The sequence below is a fragment of the Nansenia antarctica genome (genome assembly GCF_963989245.1).
Source record: "Nansenia antarctica genome assembly, chromosome: 4".
Classification (NCBI taxonomy): Eukaryota; Metazoa; Chordata; class Actinopteri; order Argentiniformes; family Microstomatidae; genus Nansenia; species Nansenia antarctica.
The window spans coordinates 32,752,586-32,772,454 of record NC_137689.1 but is presented as its reverse complement, the minus strand read 5'-3'; the positions used below and the strand labels follow the sequence as shown (position 1 = coordinate 32,772,454).

General features: G+C 43.1%; 1 protein-coding gene across 1 annotated transcript; it reads right to left on the bottom strand.

The window, feature by feature from the left end:
* Nucleotides 1-652: 652 nt before the first annotated feature.
* ets2 (v-ets avian erythroblastosis virus E26 oncogene homolog 2) lies at nucleotides 653-12,765 on the bottom strand (the record flags this gene model as incomplete). Its single annotated transcript, XM_080530013.1, has 10 exons — nucleotides 12,719-12,765; nucleotides 11,682-11,751; nucleotides 10,226-10,346; nucleotides 3,604-3,723; nucleotides 3,016-3,216; nucleotides 2,809-2,883; nucleotides 2,462-2,677; nucleotides 1,927-2,184; nucleotides 1,618-1,736; nucleotides 653-868 (listed from the first exon to the last, which is right to left on the bottom strand). Exons 2-10 carry the CDS (start codon nucleotides 11,742-11,744, stop codon nucleotides 653-655), a joined length of 1,389 nt encoding a protein of 462 aa, XP_080386139.1. The 5' UTR covers nucleotides 11,745-11,751; nucleotides 12,719-12,765.
* Nucleotides 12,766-19,869: the final 7,104 nt, after the last annotated feature.

Here is a 19,869-nt window from a genome sequence, read left to right as displayed (position 1 = left end):
GGTGGCTACTTTGAGGAATCTAAAATATAAGACATATTTAGAGTTATTTCACACTTTATTGTTAAATACATAATTCCTATGTGTTCATTCATAGTTTTGATGCCTTCAGTGAGAATCTACAATGTACCGTACCAAATAGTCATGAAAATAAAGGAAACGCATTGAATGAGAAGGTGTGTCCAAACTTTTGGCCTGTACTGTATGTCAAAGCATGAGTAAAAAAAAAAGAAAAATCGAATAAGTTACATTGATCTCCATTAACTCGTGTGCATTTCACTCATACCCATTTTGCAGATGGATGCACGGCTGATCCACTACAGTTTGCACAACATTCCACAAAACATTCCCAAAGTGGATGCTTGCTTGGTGCTCAAAATGGCATCCCACTCAACCAAAGCTTGCACACGACGATGTGTTACTGATGTCATAAGAGCGGAGACTGGGGCTGCCTCTCCAAAATAGAGACACCACTCTTGTCTTTCCGCCAGTGTAGTGACTATCAGTGCATTATGTCTCAAGTGTCACCTGATTCATTCACCAGAAATGGCCATCAGGTGGCTTGTACCATTAGCAACTTTTGCTAGGAGGGGTAAAGGAGCACATCATGGCTCAATCTCCATCCCTGTTCGTTTTCTATCGTAGGACAGTTGGTTCAGTCCTCCGTATCAGGCTGCACCCCCAGCATAATATGGAGCTCTTCAGCAGAGTAGCCCAGGAGATTCTGGAGGTCGCAGACGAAACGGTAGACGTAGCGCTTGCCCGAAGTCTTGTGGATGATGTTCTTGTCGTAGTAGTAGCGCAGGCCGCGGCTCAGCTTCTCGTAGTTCATCTTGGGCTTGTTCTTCCTGCGGCCCCAGCGCCGAGCCACCTAGAGGACAACAGGAGAAAGGGAGGAGGAGAGATGAGGTCAAATACTTTTTGTCATTCTTTTTAGTACTTTTGGGTATCAAAACCCACTCAAGATTCAGATTCATATTCAGATAACGTTTATTGCCATTATGCTTGACACATATAGGAATTTGCTTTGGCATTACAGAAAGTGCATTTATGCTTTTTTCACATATATATGAACAAAACAAGTACAATACAAATGCAAAAACAGGCAAAAACAGGACAACACAGGACAGACAGTGCATGGATAGTGCTGTAAATAAAGTGCAGTGCAGAGTTATTCAAGGTCTAGTGCATGTTCAGTCCTGGGCAGACTTGGAGGCGGGGGGGAGGGGGAAGCCAGAGTCATTTAGCAGCCTGGCGGCTGAGGGGAAGAAACTGAGCCTGTGGCGGGCCTTCAGTGCCTTAGGCAGCCGCAACCTTCTTCCAGAGGGAAGCAGGGTGAGGAGGCCGTGGCCGGGGTGGAAGGGGTCGGCCATGATCTTTCTTGCCCTCCTCAGAGCCCTGGTGTCATGCAAGGAGTTGAGGGAGGGCAAGGGACAGCCGATCACCCTCTCTGCTGAACGTATCACCCGCTGCAACTTGGCCTTGTCCTTGGTCGTTGCAGCAGGGAACCAGGTGATGATGGAGTGGGTGAGGATGGACTCTATGATGGCCGTGTAAAACTCAACCTATACAATGTTAATATGCACCCACACACTGTCAATAAGTCCCATGAACACCCACCTCATCGGGGTCGGTGAGTTTGAACTCCCAGCCATCTCCTGTCCAGCTGACGATGGACTGGCAGGTTTTATCGGTCAGGAGCTCCAGCAGGAACTGCCACAGCTGGATAGGACCGCTTCCTGTTAGAGAAGAGACACAGGCAGTGGGTCAGAGGGATGTTATTAATGGCTGTGCGATGAGTCTGAAAACCAAATGTTTACACTAACCGCCTCTGAACGGCGTTCGACAAGAGTAAGTGACGGAAAATGTAAGAACGAGAGATGTCGGCGGCATTTTAGTCAAGTGGAAACTCACTAGGAGTTTACTCACCTGTGAAGCCAGCCAGCACGGCAGCAGGTATGACAGGCTTCCCCTGTTCCACAGGTTCGTTCCTCTCCTGGACATAGTCCTTAAAGGACAGGCCCTGCTTGCCGAGGCTCGGGGGGTTGCTGTTGCTGTTGTACTCGTCGTCGAAGCTGTCGTGGGATGGGACCCTCTGGGCGTCCGCAAGGGAGGACTGGCTTCCCCAGGAGCACAGTGTCTCAAAGCTGTCCACGCTCTCCAACGAGCTCTGGTCTTGGGGCGTGACTGCAGATACAATAACAGGAGGAATGTTTTAGTCAAGTGGAAATGAGTTGAACCAAGTGTCCGAAAATAGTTTTTTTTAATCAAAACTAAAGCTAATGAGTGTGGCCATGGCTCATAGGTATCTTTAAGTAATTCAATGGCCACAGCAACTCCTTAAGTGCCCTGTACTGTAATTGTCAACTAACTGTCACTGAAATGCCTGTGGGAGGGCATCACAAACTGGCTAACAGCTACAGCTATCACTGACTTTGATAACAAACGTGGCCTAGTAACTCACAGGGTTTAGAGACGGCACTGGTCCTGGAATATTCCTGGCTCGTGGTCATGTAGCTGACATTGACAGTGCTCAGCTGAGGCTTGGAGAACAAGGAGAACTCCTGCTCCTGGACCTGCATGCTGCCTGTCTTGTCGGAGTTCTCAAACAGCTCTCTCAGCAGACTGCGATTGCTCTCAGGCACCCGCAGGGCAGACTGGCTTTCCTCCACACTGAAGCCTGCAAGAAGAAGAGAAATACACACATCCAGAAATATAGCTTTAGGCATGTGATGTTTGTAATGGGGCCATCGGTTTGATTTTAAGGGCTTCCTAATGTGACTGCGCTGCATGTACAGCATGGATACTCACCAACAGAGCTCATCCAGTTGGTTACTGAAGGAACGGCAGTGCTGAGGGTTTTGGGTTCATCCCTCTCCTGATAGGCTGGAATCAACATTTTAAAACGATTAAACAATTATCAGTCAGTATCAGGAACAGTAGCACAACTCGTATTAGGACCTAGTGATACTACATCATGCGTAAGTGGTTAGTACATAATGGCATAATGTTCCTTACCTTTCATCATCTGGTCTAGGTGCTCCCACAGGATGTCACCCACAAAGTCGGGCGCCAGGTCCAGGAAGCTCTCCTTGCCTAAGTCACACAGCTCCTGACCGCTCATGTCAAACTTGAAGAAGTGGACGTTGGACAGGCTGAACTCACTGGCTGCCCAGTGGAGCCACGTCTGGACATGCTGCTTGCTCCACCTGCCTGGGTCTACCAGAGAGAGAACAAAGATTCAGTTCTACAAACTGTACATTAGAAATAAATCATTACATTTACATTGGGATCCTAAAGAACACATTGTATAACCACATTATTGTGATAATAGTTATAGTTAAAAGACATATTTTAACAGAGTTGTTTCAAAAACTTGGCCAGAAACAGGTGCTACGATTCCACACAATGATGAGCCTGAGCTGGAATAACTGGGCAGAGAACTGTAGTAAGAGCCAAAGTACAGAGCCTTGTCATATAAACCCAAATTGACATTTCAAGAATTGGGCAGAGAACGAGCAGGCAAATGAGCACAAAAGCAAACCTTCAAAATGAGGAGAAAGGGTGGAAAAAGTTACTGAGGAGAAGAGGATGGGGGTGACTCACTGTTGGAGATGCCACAGCAGCGCTGCACCTTGGAGAAGCCGCTGAAGCTGTCCTTGAGTGCCTGACTCATCACCGCCTTGCTGCACGGGGTCAACAAGGGCACGGAACAGGGGCCCAGATCTGGAGGAGGAAGAGGCCAAAAACAAAACTTTGACTCTCAACACGAGAATAGAACCGACTTACGTAATAACATTGTTTCAGTGATATATCGTGAACACTCGGCTCACATTTCTAATGGGCTTAACTGTCATGCACCTGGATAACACTACTACACTGGCTCACAACATTTGGGCAGGGTTCTGTGTTTTTATTCTTCTTCTTCAGTTAATCATTCAATAACTACTATTGATATGGCATCGAGTTAGCTGATGACTAAACCGTTCACTTTTCAATGTTTGCTGAATAACTGCTTGTCCAGCCAATACACTCCCTGTTTGGCCTCATTTGACCTGCGGGTTGTTGGGTGGTGTATACTAGGGGTGGGCATCAATGATCGACGATCGATAATTGATCGATAAGGATCTTGGTCGATCACAAAATATTTTGCTCGATAATCGTTAATATTATTATTCTTTTTTAAAATAATAATAATAATGGAAATTAGTTTGTCCACGTGTCACCAGATTGCGTTCGTCTCTCACCCCTGAACATGTTAACATGATCATCTTTCTGAACAAGAACCAGTAGGCCTGCCGCCTACAGTCTCTCGCTGGAGTTTAAATTTAAGTTAAGCTGGACGCTCTTAAGGACACTAACGTTTTCAGTCATCCTCCTATTTGTGAAAAAAACTGTTTTTTTACTGCTCCTATGGTGAGTTACTTATTTTCTATATTTTTATTTATAACGTAAAATGTGTTTTTAAGTTAAACAATTTAAGCTACTCACTGCCTTGTTTAAGAGGATTGTTATCTGACTGTAGTGTCTAGTTTGAATGTGAATGAATGAATGTGTGCAATAGCAACACAAATAAAGTTTTTCCCCAAGGGATTTTTAAAAAAAATATTTTTTTTTTTTTTAAGGAAAAAAAAAGCTTATCGTTAATTCTTGCGATTATCGAAAAAGAAATTTTGATCGTTTGCCCAGCCCTAGTGTATACAATACACAGGTGTTTAAAAAAGGATGTGGGGTTGTCATTGGGTGCTAGAGTGTACCACTAGGCAGGGTTTCCGTTAGAAAAAATGTGTGCCGGTCAACGTGTCCGGGAAGATTTCAATTTACCGGACAAACGTGAGATATTCCGGTCATCATATTAAAATATAATATAGCTGTTTGTCGCGGTGATTACTGTTGTGTAGCCTAGCCTATATATGCCGTTTAATGTCTATTTTTCATCCGATACGATTAGATGCGAGCTATATCATAAATATAATAATATAGGCTTTCATGATTCGCATGCGCGCTATGCCATATGTCCAGCGCTGAACGCGCGCCACACTGGGAACTGAACAGACTGCATCGATCAATGAACGGACTCCACATTACGTTAACTGAAGTCTGTTAAATTGTTTGGGATTAATGTGAGTTTTCTATTTTCTCTTTTCAGTTTTACCCTTTTTTATCAATAAAACAACGTCATTTCTATAACCAGGTCTCGCTGGTTGGGAAGGCATTTAGTTTAGCTGCCTGTCAAATCATACTTAATCGGACTCGGGAGTATGACAATGAGGAGAACATAACTGTTTATTGAGAAACGATTGATAGGCAGGCTGGGATACGTATATAAAGAAATACCACAATGTCTAGATTTATACCATTTTATTGAAAAGTGCAAGAGGTTACATGTAGGCTTCTGGCGTGACACAGGCTAGCCTAATTTCAGTTCATATGCCTTTTATCAGATAAAATAAAATAGAATAAAACTCTTTGAAAATAAATAGGCTTTAAATGAACTTGCAATGCGCATAGGCTAATTTCCGTTCGATGTTAATAGGCCTACAGTATAGTAGCCTATGCCTTTTCTCAGATAGGGGATAGCCTTAAATAAAATAGCCTGCTATTCAGGCTTTCAGTAGCTCAGTCAGTCCCACATACTGATGACATGCGATGCCATTTTTTGCCATGTGAAATGCAACTTGTAGCTGAGAGTGCAGCTTATTGTTAGCCGTTTCATTAGCCTGCTCACAGTGGCCTTTCATAGAGGTTTGCTGTTGCCTCAAACTGACCGCCGATATGCTGGTCACTGCACCGACTGTGATCAGTGAGAGCCGACATTCTCATATTCGTTGCTCCTCTCATGAATCCGTTATTCCTCCCCGATTTTTTGCACGGTGAGCAGAACATTTTTCCTTCCCCATCTAAACGCAGCCAGGGGACATTTTCTTTCCATTCAACTCGGAACCCTCGAGACTTTTTGGCTGGAGGAGCCACTACGGCACTACTTAAACTTTGTCTTGCCATGTTTACCTCTCGCTCGCTATGGTGCACTTTGAGCTGCAACGTTTGCAGGTTAAAAGCGCTAAATAAAAGTTATTATTATTATTATAGTGGCCCGCTACGCAGGGTTGCCAGATGGGCCGGGTTATCGCCGAATGGGCTACTGGGTTTAGCGGTAATAGACTGGTTAGGCTGTAAATTGTCAATCCCATCTGGCAACCCTGCCGCTAGGCAGGCTATTGCCGCTGTTTCGCGGAGTCATCATCATGCCGGCGTCAAATCATATAATAATAAAATAAATATATAGCCTATACAGGGGTGCAAACTGGCGATGGTCCAAAAAGGTGACACTTTTTTTTTGCCCGTAGATGGTTAGCTCTATCATTAACAGTGGTCTAACAATGATGCGCGTGTAAGTAGCGATGGCCCTGACCTTAACACCCTCATAATTAATGTAAGCAACCTGTTCTCAAAATAATTATGCGGGTTCCTGCAGGTTTCAACAAGTTACATTTAAGACCTTTATAAGACCACTTTTAATAGATTTTAAGACCTATTGAGCAAGTATTGGTATTAGACTCACATTCGTTGATTATTTTCATTAGCAATGCTGGGTGATCTGTTCTGTTGCATATAGAACAATGATAATGTAAGTTAGCCTACTCTATACATTTCTTGATTCATTTCCATTGCTTCTCAACACATTAGATATAATAGCATAAATAACAGAATAAACTCACACACTTACTCACACTCACTTACACTGGATAGCCTACATACTGAGATATGGCACACACACACACACACACACACACACCTCTCACAGGAGGTCCACACACACACACACACACACACACACACACTATATTTACTAAACCACACATACCGTTGCTACCACTGCAAGTTTGAAGAAATTCTAACTTCACATGCCTACAGTCGAATCGCCTCCTACGGCGATTATCGTATCGAGGCCTCTTGTCTTATCATTTCACGTGGCAAAATATCGGGGTTTTGGGCGCAGCTTAACCAATGTTACACGAGCAATAAGTGTGCGATAAGTTTTGTTTTATATGTTGTCTCTCATCTGCACGCGTCGTATTCCCACGCAGTGGGTCTGGCGACAATAATACATTTTCCGGTCAGACTTTTTAAATAAAAATAAAATCAATTCTACGCAAGTCTAAAGCACACAGAAGCCATTCATTTTTTTTATTTTGAAAGTCTCGCCCTTTGTCTGATCCTGATGTTATAGAAGCAGTGTAGCAGCAGGTTAAAAGCGAGGTAAAGGGGGACCCGAGACAGTCTCGGGCAGCGTTCATAAATTCGCTCTGCGCACTGGGCTCAACGTCATAAAGCAGGGGTGGGGAACCTTTTTCCTGTCAAGGGCCATTTACATTTTTAGAACATCCTTCAAGGGCCATTGTTACGGCCTGGCTCTGGACCATAACAAAAAGGGACACACACACCATGTATAATCAGAATAACAAGAATTTAATAGAACTAAGGTATGCCAAACTGAACAATAATCCAATGGGGTATGAGAATCAGTGTATCAGTAGTGTAATTGAGTGAATGCAGGAAAGTATGGCGAGGAGGGTGTTGTACGGTGTAATATAGAATAATGGTGCTGGAGGAGAGAGAGAGAGCTTGTGGACTGGAACGCCTTTTAAGCTGTAACCAGGACACCCAGTCAGCTGTCCCGAGTCCTCCTGATTAGGCTCCAGCCACGGCCACCGGGTAGCCTACCTGCTTGGTTAGGAAACAAACAGACGGTCTTGGTTACCACAGATTTATTATTAATTAAATAATTAAAACAAATTATTGAACACATATCGGACTCACCTAATGCGATGGCTGGAACTGTTTCTCTTCGGCGAGGCGTTTGGTGTCAGCTGGTAATGATGATGATGCTACTCGCAGCTGGTTTTGCAGGTTTGGGTCAGTCAGTCTTGAGCGGAACCGAGTCTTTGCAAGAGTCAGTTTTGAAAAGAACTGCTCACAGCAGTAGGTGGTGCCAAATACTGACGCAAACCTCAGTGCATGTCTCCTCAGAATGGGAAAATCCTCAGCACGTACATACAGTTTGTAGAACTCCAGCAGAGGGATGTTGTTGTACCTAGCTTTGAGCTCGTCATTGCTTTGCAGCTCAATGATTTCGAGTTGTAGGTTGTCAGGCACATCAGCTGGTTCCACATTAAATGGCGTGGCAAATATGTTCAGTTCCCTTTGCTTACTTTTCACGTCCTGGAACCTCTCTCCAAATGCCTGGAGACTTTAAGACTGCCCATAAATTCTCCAAACTTGAAGAGTATATTTATATTATATATTACATTTTATGAAGAGTACACCTTTGCGACGCTGCAACCCTTCACAAATTCTCCTTCTGAATGCGGCCTCAGCTTCTTAGCGATTAGCTCACTCAACACAAAACTAGCATGCGTAACGTTGTCTCGGTCAGATTGTGGTCTTGTGAAGACTGCTTGTTGAGCACCCAAACTCCGACGGAGAGCGTTCACTTTATCCAAGCGTATTTGTCCTTTCAAGTTGTCCAGGTTAGCATGTTTTGAGTTGTAATGACGTTCAAGGTTCGCCTTTTTCATAACCGCGAGCGCCTCCTGACACACAAGGCATACTGGCTTGCCTTTTACCTCAACAAATAAATAATTGTTTGTCCATTTGTCTTGGAAAGCGCGACATTCTGCATCTACCTTTCTTTTCTTGACAGCCATGTTTGCATTCTGATTACTTTCTGAATTAAGCGATGACAGGAGATTATCACGCAATGACACATTACGTTACGCACGTGACCATGAACGTGACACAGACAGATAGACAGCTGTCCGTCACTGACCCTGAACGTCAGGGGTATTTTATTTCATACATTTTTATTTTTTATTATAAAAACGTGTTTTATAGGAAAAATAATCGCTCGCTGGAGATTTTTTTGTGTGTTGTATTTCTAATGTTGCTTTTGTTTATTTTTATTAATTGCCTCGTAGGCCGGATCAAACGGTCTCGCGGGCCTTATACGGCCCGGAGGCCGGAGGTTCCCCACCCCTGTCATAAAGGGACCAAGTAATTTGATTGGACAAGAGGCATTCCACGACTGCTGATCAGATTTCCAGAGCGAATTTACGAACGCAGCCTAGGGCAACCCACTCGCCGACTCCTTTTTTTCATAACACGAAACTTGAAGTTGTAAAGTACCCACTCGATATAATAAACAACAGTTTAACAACAGCTAAATACTTATAATGATCATCTAATTATGTGTAGTTATGTGTTTCTAGCATGTCGATGTTCTATCAGGTAAATTCGCTAGAACTAACCTCCATACCCTGGTTCAGAAGAAGAAATCAGTCCTTCGTCACTTACATCGTCGTCCTCGATGAAACTTTTAGGTGGATTGGTTACCCTAGCCTAGATGGTCTTTGTGACATTTCACAATCACAAACATATACTGTATGTACAGAAACTCACTAAAGTATAAAACACCGCTAAAATACTGCTTCTCTTCAAATCACTCCATGACACTTTGAGGTCAGTGCATTTGTTTTTTTGGTGAACTACCGTAATAACCCTAAATGGCTAGAGAGTGCAACTTCTGTGCTTTCAGAAACTGTTGGATTTTTTTCGATTGCACATATAGTTCAAGAATTACGATAGTTTGAACGAACCCTGTAAATTCCTGTTGAGAAGTTATCGCAACATAGACATACAGTAACTTCTATGTTATTTTATTTGATTACTTCTTATGTTTCTACATCCATCTTAAGAACTTTTTAAGACGTTTTATTTCAACTGCAGCAGAGTTTAGCAGACAGGAAGATGTTAGCTTGGGCATCATGTGACTTGGATGAGATGAGATGTAGACCCCCCCCCCCCCACCCCAAATATTTTTTTTGCAGATCTGCATGATTCACGTAGGTCACCTATTTTGAGGTAAAAACGGCGAATTTCACCTAAAGGTGACAAGTTTGCACCACTGCTATATATTCGTCTTTTTTAATATAGAAGGAATCAGAATGTGACAATTAAACTTTAGGGAATTGTATTCAAATTGTGCTTAGAGGGAATTATTTTCACCGGACATTATGACCGAAGAGGTTTAAATTTGTCAGACTTTAACACATTTTACCGGACAAAGACCGGTAATTACCGGTTAACGGAAACCCAGCTACTAGGGTGTGTGTGGGAAATCTAGGGGTGATAGGCGCTAGTCAAGGACAAGGTAGGGTGAGTGACGTACCGTGTGAGACACAGTCGAGCCCAGAGGGCACCTCCTGAAGACACTGGTCGTCGTCTGAGGAGAGGTAGTACCCTGAAAACAGGGACATGGGGTCTTCAAACAGGTCAAACGCTGTCTGCCGCTACAGTTAACAAATATACAGGGAAAAAAACATATTAGTTCATAAAAATCTGTTTAAAACCATTACCATTATCTAAGTATGACAATTCAGTGCACATCACAGGTCTGCCTTGATGACCAATACCTCAGAGATTGTGAATCACTTCAGGAATGGATGAGGTGTTCTCCCCCAAAGTGTCACAACATTCATAGAAGATAAAGACTAAAGATAACAGGGCAGACTAAGAGAGAAACACCCTCTGCAGCACTCCCTCTCTGTAGAGCTCAGCTGTCATTATTAGTCAAACATATGAGCTTTATTTTCTCCTTCGCAGACACTGCCAGCCCTGAACCACTGCGAACCACTAGGGGAGAATGACCATATATGGGCTTCCTGTTCCGCAGCACCACCACTTGACACTCCCCTCCAGGCGCTTGGCGGTAGTTCAACACCGAGGGTTCATGACATGACGTGGGCGGCGACATTGTAAAGAAAGAAAAGAGAAAAAAAAAACACTCTCTCTCTCTCTCCTCCCCCTCCCTTTCGTTCCCCCGCTTCAAATCATGTTAGGCTAACCAGACTTTTCTCCAGGATTCGATTAGCTAAGATGGAGCCCTTTTTAGATTTGCTTTCTCTTTGAATTTGCACTGCCCCCCCCAACAATGAGACATATGATGACATTACGGCAAAGCCACAAGGAAGCTTTCATCAAATCGTCGTCATTCATTGTATACTTACTGTGTTAGCGCTAAACGAGGAGTGCAGTTAGACGTTAATGTGTCTGAATACAGTAAGGCGCTGATGGGGGACTACCTTCCCACGCCTCAGGGTGGAGGACCAAAGGGCATCCATTTTGATTGAATAAAGAGTATATCACTCCATTCAGTCCGTCAGAGCAGCGGAAAGGTACACTGAGACACACGACTCCCTCAAGTCTCAGAGCCTTCCCTCGCTAGTTGCCAAGGGGACTAATTTAGTTAGTGGGGAAGGAGTGGAGGATGAGAAAGGACAGGGAGCCTCTCCTTCTTCAGATCCTCCATTGTAATTCCCTCATATTAACTCTCACTTTGTTGTCTTTTGTTTCTTCTCTGTTCTCTTTGTTTGAACGTGAAGTTGTGCCTTCTGTAGATGTGACACACATTGTGTACAATGGGGAAAGCAATCTCAGCTTCTCGAGATATATAGTCACCGAGTTCATCTTATACCTTTGATGTATCCACGGGATTGTGGTACTAATATTAAGCCTATCACTATATGATGCACTGATTGGTGTCAAGTCATGACTAGTGAATATGCTATTCTCCTACATTGACCATATTGGCCAGTAGCTACTGTGTGTGTGTAGCAGAGTCTCACCTTGAGGGTGGAGCGGTAGCCGTTGGACAGGGGAGCCACTTGGTCCATACTGAGATCACACATCAGAAATCTAGGTTCGTTCAAGACAAAAAAAGCTTTATGAACACACACAGCTTTACAACACACAACAGTAATGACATCACAGGTGGACATTACGTGTGATATCGGTCTCTGGGTGTTGATGGAACCCTATGAGAAGAGGCACAATGGACCTGAATGATGATTATTAACTGGCAATAACCTGGCACAGAAGCAAACTATGAGTATGTAGCACTATATGTGTTATTATATTATATTTTAAAAGTATTGACATGATAGGCTTTTAGTAATTCACAATCACTACACACGTTTAATTCCATAATGATATGATTATTTGGCACACCTTTATGCCCATATTCAACACATTTTAGACCGTGTGCTTTACATGTTGCAAACATTCTATTAGGCTCTGCTTTTCATTCACTCCACCACTATAGGCTATGAAAATACGGTCAATATGTCCCATTAAATGCACATCTATATGGATGTGGCTTAACTATGATATATGTTATGGAAAAATAAATAACTTAAAACAACTGCTTTGGCTATAGGTCTACACGACAATTGGTATATTTTGGGAGAGACAGAAAAAGCACATCATTCACTCATTGGTCACAAGTTTAATGGGACCCCGAAATGACTCACTGTTAGTCGTCATAGGGGGAGGGGGGTGGTCTTACTTTGGTATTAGATTAATATTTCCCGCAAATTCAATAAGTATTTGACATGGCATTAAACAATCCGAATTAATTTCGGTGAGATTAATTACATCACGAAACCTAGACCAGCATATATACTACAATATCTCCAGTTGGCAAAACATATATCGCTCTATAAAATGATAACAATGTATTGAAATAACAACGCATACAATGACATCGCACTATTATAATTAAAGCTATAGAGTCTTGGCGATATTGTGTAAATCGACTGAGTTCAGCGACTCATCGATGTCCGTCCAGAACAGCCCCTCAGAAAGACACAAATCACTGACCTACCTGTTGAATGGATCCAATGCTCCAACAACGCCAAACACTTTATAATCCTTTTCGATTTGAAGCGAAAACAAGTTGACTTGTGCTTGTGTATGTGCGTTTTAAAACTGTAAGCTGTAAAAAACAAAACAATCGACAATTTCGTATCTTGTGAGTGTGATGAGTTTGTACCTCGACAATGAGGAAGTGGAGATGTTCTTGCTCTTTTCATAGCGCGCTGTCTGTATATGGACGTGGGCGGGGTCAGCTGTCTTGTATATGGACGTGGACGGGGCCAGCGGTGGAAAATGATTGGCCGCGTTCGTAAATTCGCTCTGAGAACGCCGGAACGTCCACGTGACTGCCTCTCGTCCAATACAATTACTTGGTTTTATTATGACGTTGTACCAGTGTGCGCTCCGGCGAATTTACGAACGAGGCCTTAATCAATAGAGCGGATTCAATTCGTTTTACGTATGTAAACAATGTGAGTTCTGTCATTAAACAATATCTACGAAATTATGAGGCACCCAAGTAGCTCTGACGCACTGAGCCACTAGAATTAATTACAACTTAGATAGGTATTTTAGTTCCATTGAGAATATCAATCAATAAAGAATATTGAAGCTTCATGCATAGGCCTACATTCAAGTATCATAGAAGTCATTTTTAATTCAAAGAGTGGAATCATGTTTCCTTCCCTCACGTAAGCCTACTTTTGTGAGACTCTAATATACTTTTTCGCAAGATTCACATTTTAATGCCACAGCATTTATAACATGAATGGCAACCTTCCCACCCTGAATGATGCAGTGTAAATGACATTGCCTGTGTTGACACATCCTTCTGGCCTTTGTATAGATCGAGCTGGATTGATAAATAGAGAGACTTGCTGCATGTGATGCGGTCTCACTTCACCCCCTCCTCAACTGTGAGGAACGTAGTGTGGACCCTCTACTACTAGTGAATCAGTGGGATAGAATAGGAACAATGTGTGTCCGTATTGTTAAAAGTGCACCCCCCCTCATTAACCTTGAGAGCCTTCCTCAGGGCCTTCCTCGGGGTGAGAATGAAGTGTTTTGGCTGCGAACCACAAAACCCTTGGAAAACTTTGGATGACAAACACAGTGTCTCTGATATTAGAATACATATGAATGTTCAATGTTCTCCATTATAGAATACATATGAATGTTCAATGTTCTCCATTATAGAATACATATGAATGTTCAATGTTCTCCATTATAGAATACATATGAATGTTCAATGTTCTCCAATGTTTACATTTTCAAGGCGTTGAAATGGAGGGTTATGATGGTGCGTTATGTAAGTGTGATTCTTGAAGGAGGTCAGCTGGCTTTTATACAGTATAGTCTCATCACAATCCACCTGACTCCTAAAAATACAAGGGACAAAATTGCCTTGTGACAGCTTATGACTTTCACTTACTTCACACAGCTCTGACACAGACTAGTAGGTAAGCTGGTAAGAATCTGTGGTGTTATGCTTATGATAACCTTATCAAGGTTATATGACAGAGTTGTTTTATGTGAGTTCTACATTACCCAAAATAACTGCAGCTGTCACCTGCAGTTGTATTATTTACTCAGTGATTGGTAAAGGTTTAGACACAGAGATGTTTCCTATCACACTTTACATTTGACATCAATTTAGCAGATGCTTTTATCCAAAGCGACTGACAACAAGCACATTATTTTGTCTAAAGTAAGTGAATCATCTATACAGCTGTCATCATAAGCAACACATATATGCTAAGTGCCATTGGCAGTCACAATGCTAGAAGAAGTACAGATGGTACAACTTCACTGTATGTGGTTGACTCTCTCTCTCTCTCTCACACAGCACGCCACACCCCAGCACAAGCACACGGTTCAACTTATCAACAAGCCCGCTCAATAAGACCTTGTCGTCTGTGGCTCATTAAGACCTGGTGGTCTCTGGCTCAGTTGGTAGAGCATGGCGCTAACAACACTTAGGTTGTGGGTTCACTTCCTACTGGGACCTATATACTGAAAAATGTATGCACTCACTGCATTGTAAGTCGCTCAGCTAAATGTCATATTCTATTAATATAAGACCTTGATGAACTGACTATGGGGTGTCACCATGCTTGGACATTCTAATAATAACAATATATGCCATTTAGCTGACATTTAGCTGACATTGCAGTGTACATACATTTTTCAGTATATTTTGCAAGCATTGTCAGCCACAGAGGACATTCCTAAATGTAAAAAAAAAACATGCCGGACTTACAATCAACCAACCACTACTTGACCACCACCATACTGGTGTTACACAAATCAAGGACAGCATGTCCCAGTTCTGCTTTTTCTTCTATAGAAGAATCAACCTGTTGATTAATGCTGATGTACAAGGATGAGCCAGTAAGAACTGCTTTATTTCAATAGACAAGAACCCTGTATTGAAACCATAGGGAGAGGTCAGATGATGATGAAATGTTATGTGAAAAAAGATTTTTCTATGTAACATGCTTCAACCAATGAAAAGACCAACATGTTATATTGAAATTAGTGCCATGGCAAGTTAGCCAGATCGGAAAAAGGTGTTTTTGCTTTTTCACTGTTGCAACTCACAACCTTCCTCTTCTTTCTGTTGCTGTTCTGTGTTAACAAAGAGAGCGCGCGAGAGAGAGATAGAGAGAGAGAGAGAGAGAGAGAGAGAGAGAGAGAGAGAGAGAGAGAGTCCAAGCAACTTCTCAACAATGGGGTGTGTGTGTGTCCACATATCTTCTTTGAAAATAAAGTGTTCAAGGACATCAATACCTGGCTGCCGAGCTGTGCTGCAGATGTGAGATTGTATTAAAAGAAAGAAACAGCAGTACTGTATGTACACAGCAGTGACTGTGGTGCAGTACTGTTTACTACAAATGAAATGGGAGTCTCATACATTGCTTACATTGCTTTGCATGCAAAGTCTTACAGCAGGGCCTTACTCTTATACTTGACACCCTATACTGAAAGAGATAGGTTTCACACACTATTTCTCTGAATAATAATTTAAGATAACATCAAGCCTAAATCATGGTGCTGGGTGGGTAACATTATGGTGGGGCATTTTTCTGTGTCTTTGTGTAATAGCTTTGTTTTTCCCCAACTGGGCTCACCACTTGTTTTTGCATGAGTCATCAAGTTTCTTTTTTTGAGCGTATTCATAGATGATGGAACGTCCAAGTTCAACAGAAATAAAACATTTAGTGCACACTCACACACTCACACACTCACGCACTCACGCACTCACGCACTCACGCACTCACACACTCACACACTCACACACTCACTCACACACTCACACACTCACTTACACACGCACTCACGCACTCACACACTCACACACTCACACACTGACTCACGCACTCACGCACTCACGCACACTCACACACTCACGCACTCACGCACACTCACACACTCACACATTCACGCACGCACGCACACTCACACACACACACACACACACACACACACACACACACACACACACACACACACACATACACGCACACACACAGACAGCAGTGAAATGTGCACAGGCACCTGGATGGACGGACTCTTGGCTCACTAGCAAGCCCCTCTGGAGAGAGCCCACCGTGAGAAAGTCACTCATAAAATCATCTCCCAAAGTCAAGCTGCTGCTTCGCTCACAGGCCCGCCGCCCGCTCACCAACAGAGAGCCTCTCACCGAAATAGAAATAGGAGTTTGCATATTTTGATATTCCCTTGTGTCTTCTTCAGTCTTAAGCGCATGATGGCTTCTCCATGCAGAAGGACAGATGTAGAAGCTGATACTGGTTGTATGGTAACAGTTCCCCCTCCATGAAGTTTTACTGAACTGTTTCACACTCAATAAGAGGTGGTCAGTGTATCTATAATGGTTCCGGCATGAATTACAGTTTATTTCATCCTGTATTATAACTGGTAATGGGCTATGGAAGGTTACGTTTCTCACCTGTTCCTCTGTTGATATTCCCCCTAAAGAGAATCCCTCACAGATGCATGTGAGGAACTGCCCCCAATGGGACAAAGACAGTTATCTGAATTGAATGTCAGTCATATTCAACCACTTTGTTTCTTATTCAATCGACTGGTTCTATAGAGACCATGTGCAATCTAGGTTGTTGTCCTCATAGTTCTATAGTGGGTTGACCCATCTGCATCTCAACCATCTCATGAGTGTGTTGATATCTGTGGAAAGTCATTCTGCCCTTTGTTTTCTTTGGCTGTGATGTGATTTGCTTGGCTGTACTGCCCTCTGCTGGCCAAATTACATAGTTTTGCCCTCTAACTTATTGCCAAAGAAAACTTAAAATACACTGACGTTTTCAGTCAAATTACTCAGCTTTGTTGGGCAGAAACACTGCTTCTCATACAGTATCAATTCAATAAATTGAGGAGGATAACCATTTGCCACAATTATATTACAGCTATGTCATCATTGCGAAAATGATCAAGCTATAGTGTGTTATGCACAGCATAAAAAATATCAATATACAGAAATAGCTATAGCTAGACAAAAATACACCCATTGATAGCAATATACAGTACATATATCTATATCTGTATGTATATCTGTATGTATGTATGTATGTATGTATGTACAGTATGTATCTATGTATCTATCTATGTATCTATATATGATATATATATATATATATATACAGTTCCATGAGAACTGTTGACATCAAATGCACAATTTAGCCACCCAATAACACATTATCGGAGAAAAGCACAGAACAGTTGAGTTATTCCAAAACACACTCTGAGAACAACAGGTCGTTCAGAAAAACCATCCACCCCCACCCAGTTAAATGCCTTAAAAAAAGTGACGTGAAAAAATTATGTGACCATTTTTCATGTGTAATTAGGCAGTGAAATGTGATCCCTGGCTGTAGCAGAGAGGCAGGCGACCCCCGAGCTCTGCGCTGGAGTCAATGGATTCCAGATTTCAATCCAATCTCCACTGTCTAGACTAGACGTTGCTCTTTTTCTCGCTCCCCTCTACCCCCCACCCCACCACACCCCCCCTACTCCGCTGCCCCCCTCCCCTTCTCCACCTCGAAAACAGACTCTTTACACAAAATGCCAAGAACCCAGGAGGTTCTCTGCGCCCCACGCCCACCAAACCCCCAGCCCCCTCCCTCCTCTCCCTCCTCTCTCTCCCTCTCTTTTTAGGGGGGATGGATGTGAGACACATTGTGACAGGACCAGATGTGGCGGCCTTGTCGCTCTCTCTCTTTCTTTCTCTCTCTCTCTCTCTCTCACTCTCTCTCTCTCTCTCTCTCTTTCTCTTTCTCTCTCTCACTCCTTCTCTCTTTCCTGACACCACCACACGTGTCATCTGGGAGAGGCGAGAATGACGTGTCCTGGGGGCCATGACAGGGTCACACAACCACACACACTCACACAGCCCCCCCCCCCCCCCCCCTCTAAATGGGACAGTCTGTAGCTCAGGCCCCTATGTGCATCACTCAACACTAGCGAAACTACCAGAGCTCCACGGTGGTTATGGATGACATAGCTCCTGAACAATGACAGCTTTAGTACTGTAACGTTAGCCTGCTCAGAGCTTCCTTTAATGACACTTTTACAGATTTAGTAAATAGATGTTTCTTTTGAATTATGTTTTTTAGGACATTTCTGCTTTATTGGAGAGAGACAGTAAAGATTGACAGGAAGGATGGGTGAGAGAGAGGGGGGCTGACATGTCGAAGGCCAGAATCAAGATGGTATGCGCCTTACGTGTTACACTACTAACCCCCACCCCCACCCCCACCCTCACCCTAACCCTAATGGAACTTATCTTGATGATTTTAATTTCTATTGAATGTCGTGATACATAAATGTGGTGATACATAACAAAGTGCTTGATCAATCCTTTCATTCCACTTAGTCCCAGGTTCATTCCACTTACGTAGTCCCAGCTTCATTCCACTTAGTCCCAGGTTCATTCCACTTAGTCCCAGGTTCATTCCACTTAGTCCCAGGTTCATTCCACTTAGTCCCAGGTTCATTCCACTTAGTCCCAGGTTCATTCCACTTAGTCCCAGGTTCATTACACTTAGTCCCAGGTTCATTACACTTAGTCCCAGGTTCTTTTTGGTGTGTCTGAATGGGTATTGCACCTATAGGTCATCAGCTCCAATCCAGACTCTCCAGTCTGTCTCCCTGAGCTAAAAGCCTAGGTGTTTGCTCTCGAACAATTGGCGCAAGTCTGAGGCAAGATCACACCAGGCTAGCTCCATAAACTACCTCTGCTACATTGGCACAGTGGAGATCAGATAGCACAAAGCTATCAACCCCCTGAATGCTTTTTCAAATAGTTTCAATCAGTATTAATTCATGCCATGTGGTTGTCAATTCAGCACCGGCTTACTCGGTGTGCCTCAAGCTACCGACGAGGGAATTTTTCAATCCCCTAAATATTTCACTTTTGTTTGTTCAGAGAGAAGAATAGACTTGTAACCGTGTGCATGGTTGATGTGGTTTGATGTTTGTTTCCATGATTTGACTGAAGTGGAACGTCCTCTGCTTCTTTGCTCGCTGTCACAGGGGAAAGTAAATAAGTAAGTAAAGTAAATTCCTTTTCCACTCCGAGCCCAGATTTTGTTTACCCACTTTCTGGGACAAGATAGTTTTGGCGACTTTCTGGGACAAGAGAGTCTGATGTACTGTAGCAGCGCCCCAGCCTGGACACCTTACCTGGGTGTCCAGTCAGAGTAATCTCCCCCCGGCCTGGACCCCTGGGCATTCCGTCAGTCATATTCCCCCTGTTGAGACTGAGGCTACTATCTCATCAGCACAGGGACCTCACCGCTTACAATCAAGACAATTTTACAATCCAATGATTCATTAAAGGGATGGTTGTGTTTTTTGGAAAGTGTTCTATACCAGCAGATATGTGAGCTGGGTGCTGAATCATAAAGGGTGATGAATATATATATTTTAAAAAGGACCTTTTTGGCACCTGCATTATGTTTATTGTCTATGTAGTTTGGGAGATGAGAAGGACTAAGTGACTAAGGATGTCCAGATATAGGTTGGGTGGGAATATAGTGGAGAGGAGGGAAAGGGGGGAGGAAAGGAGGAGGGGGCCTTTCGTGCCCAATGCGTCTCCCCTAAACCAGACTTGGGGGTCTGTGT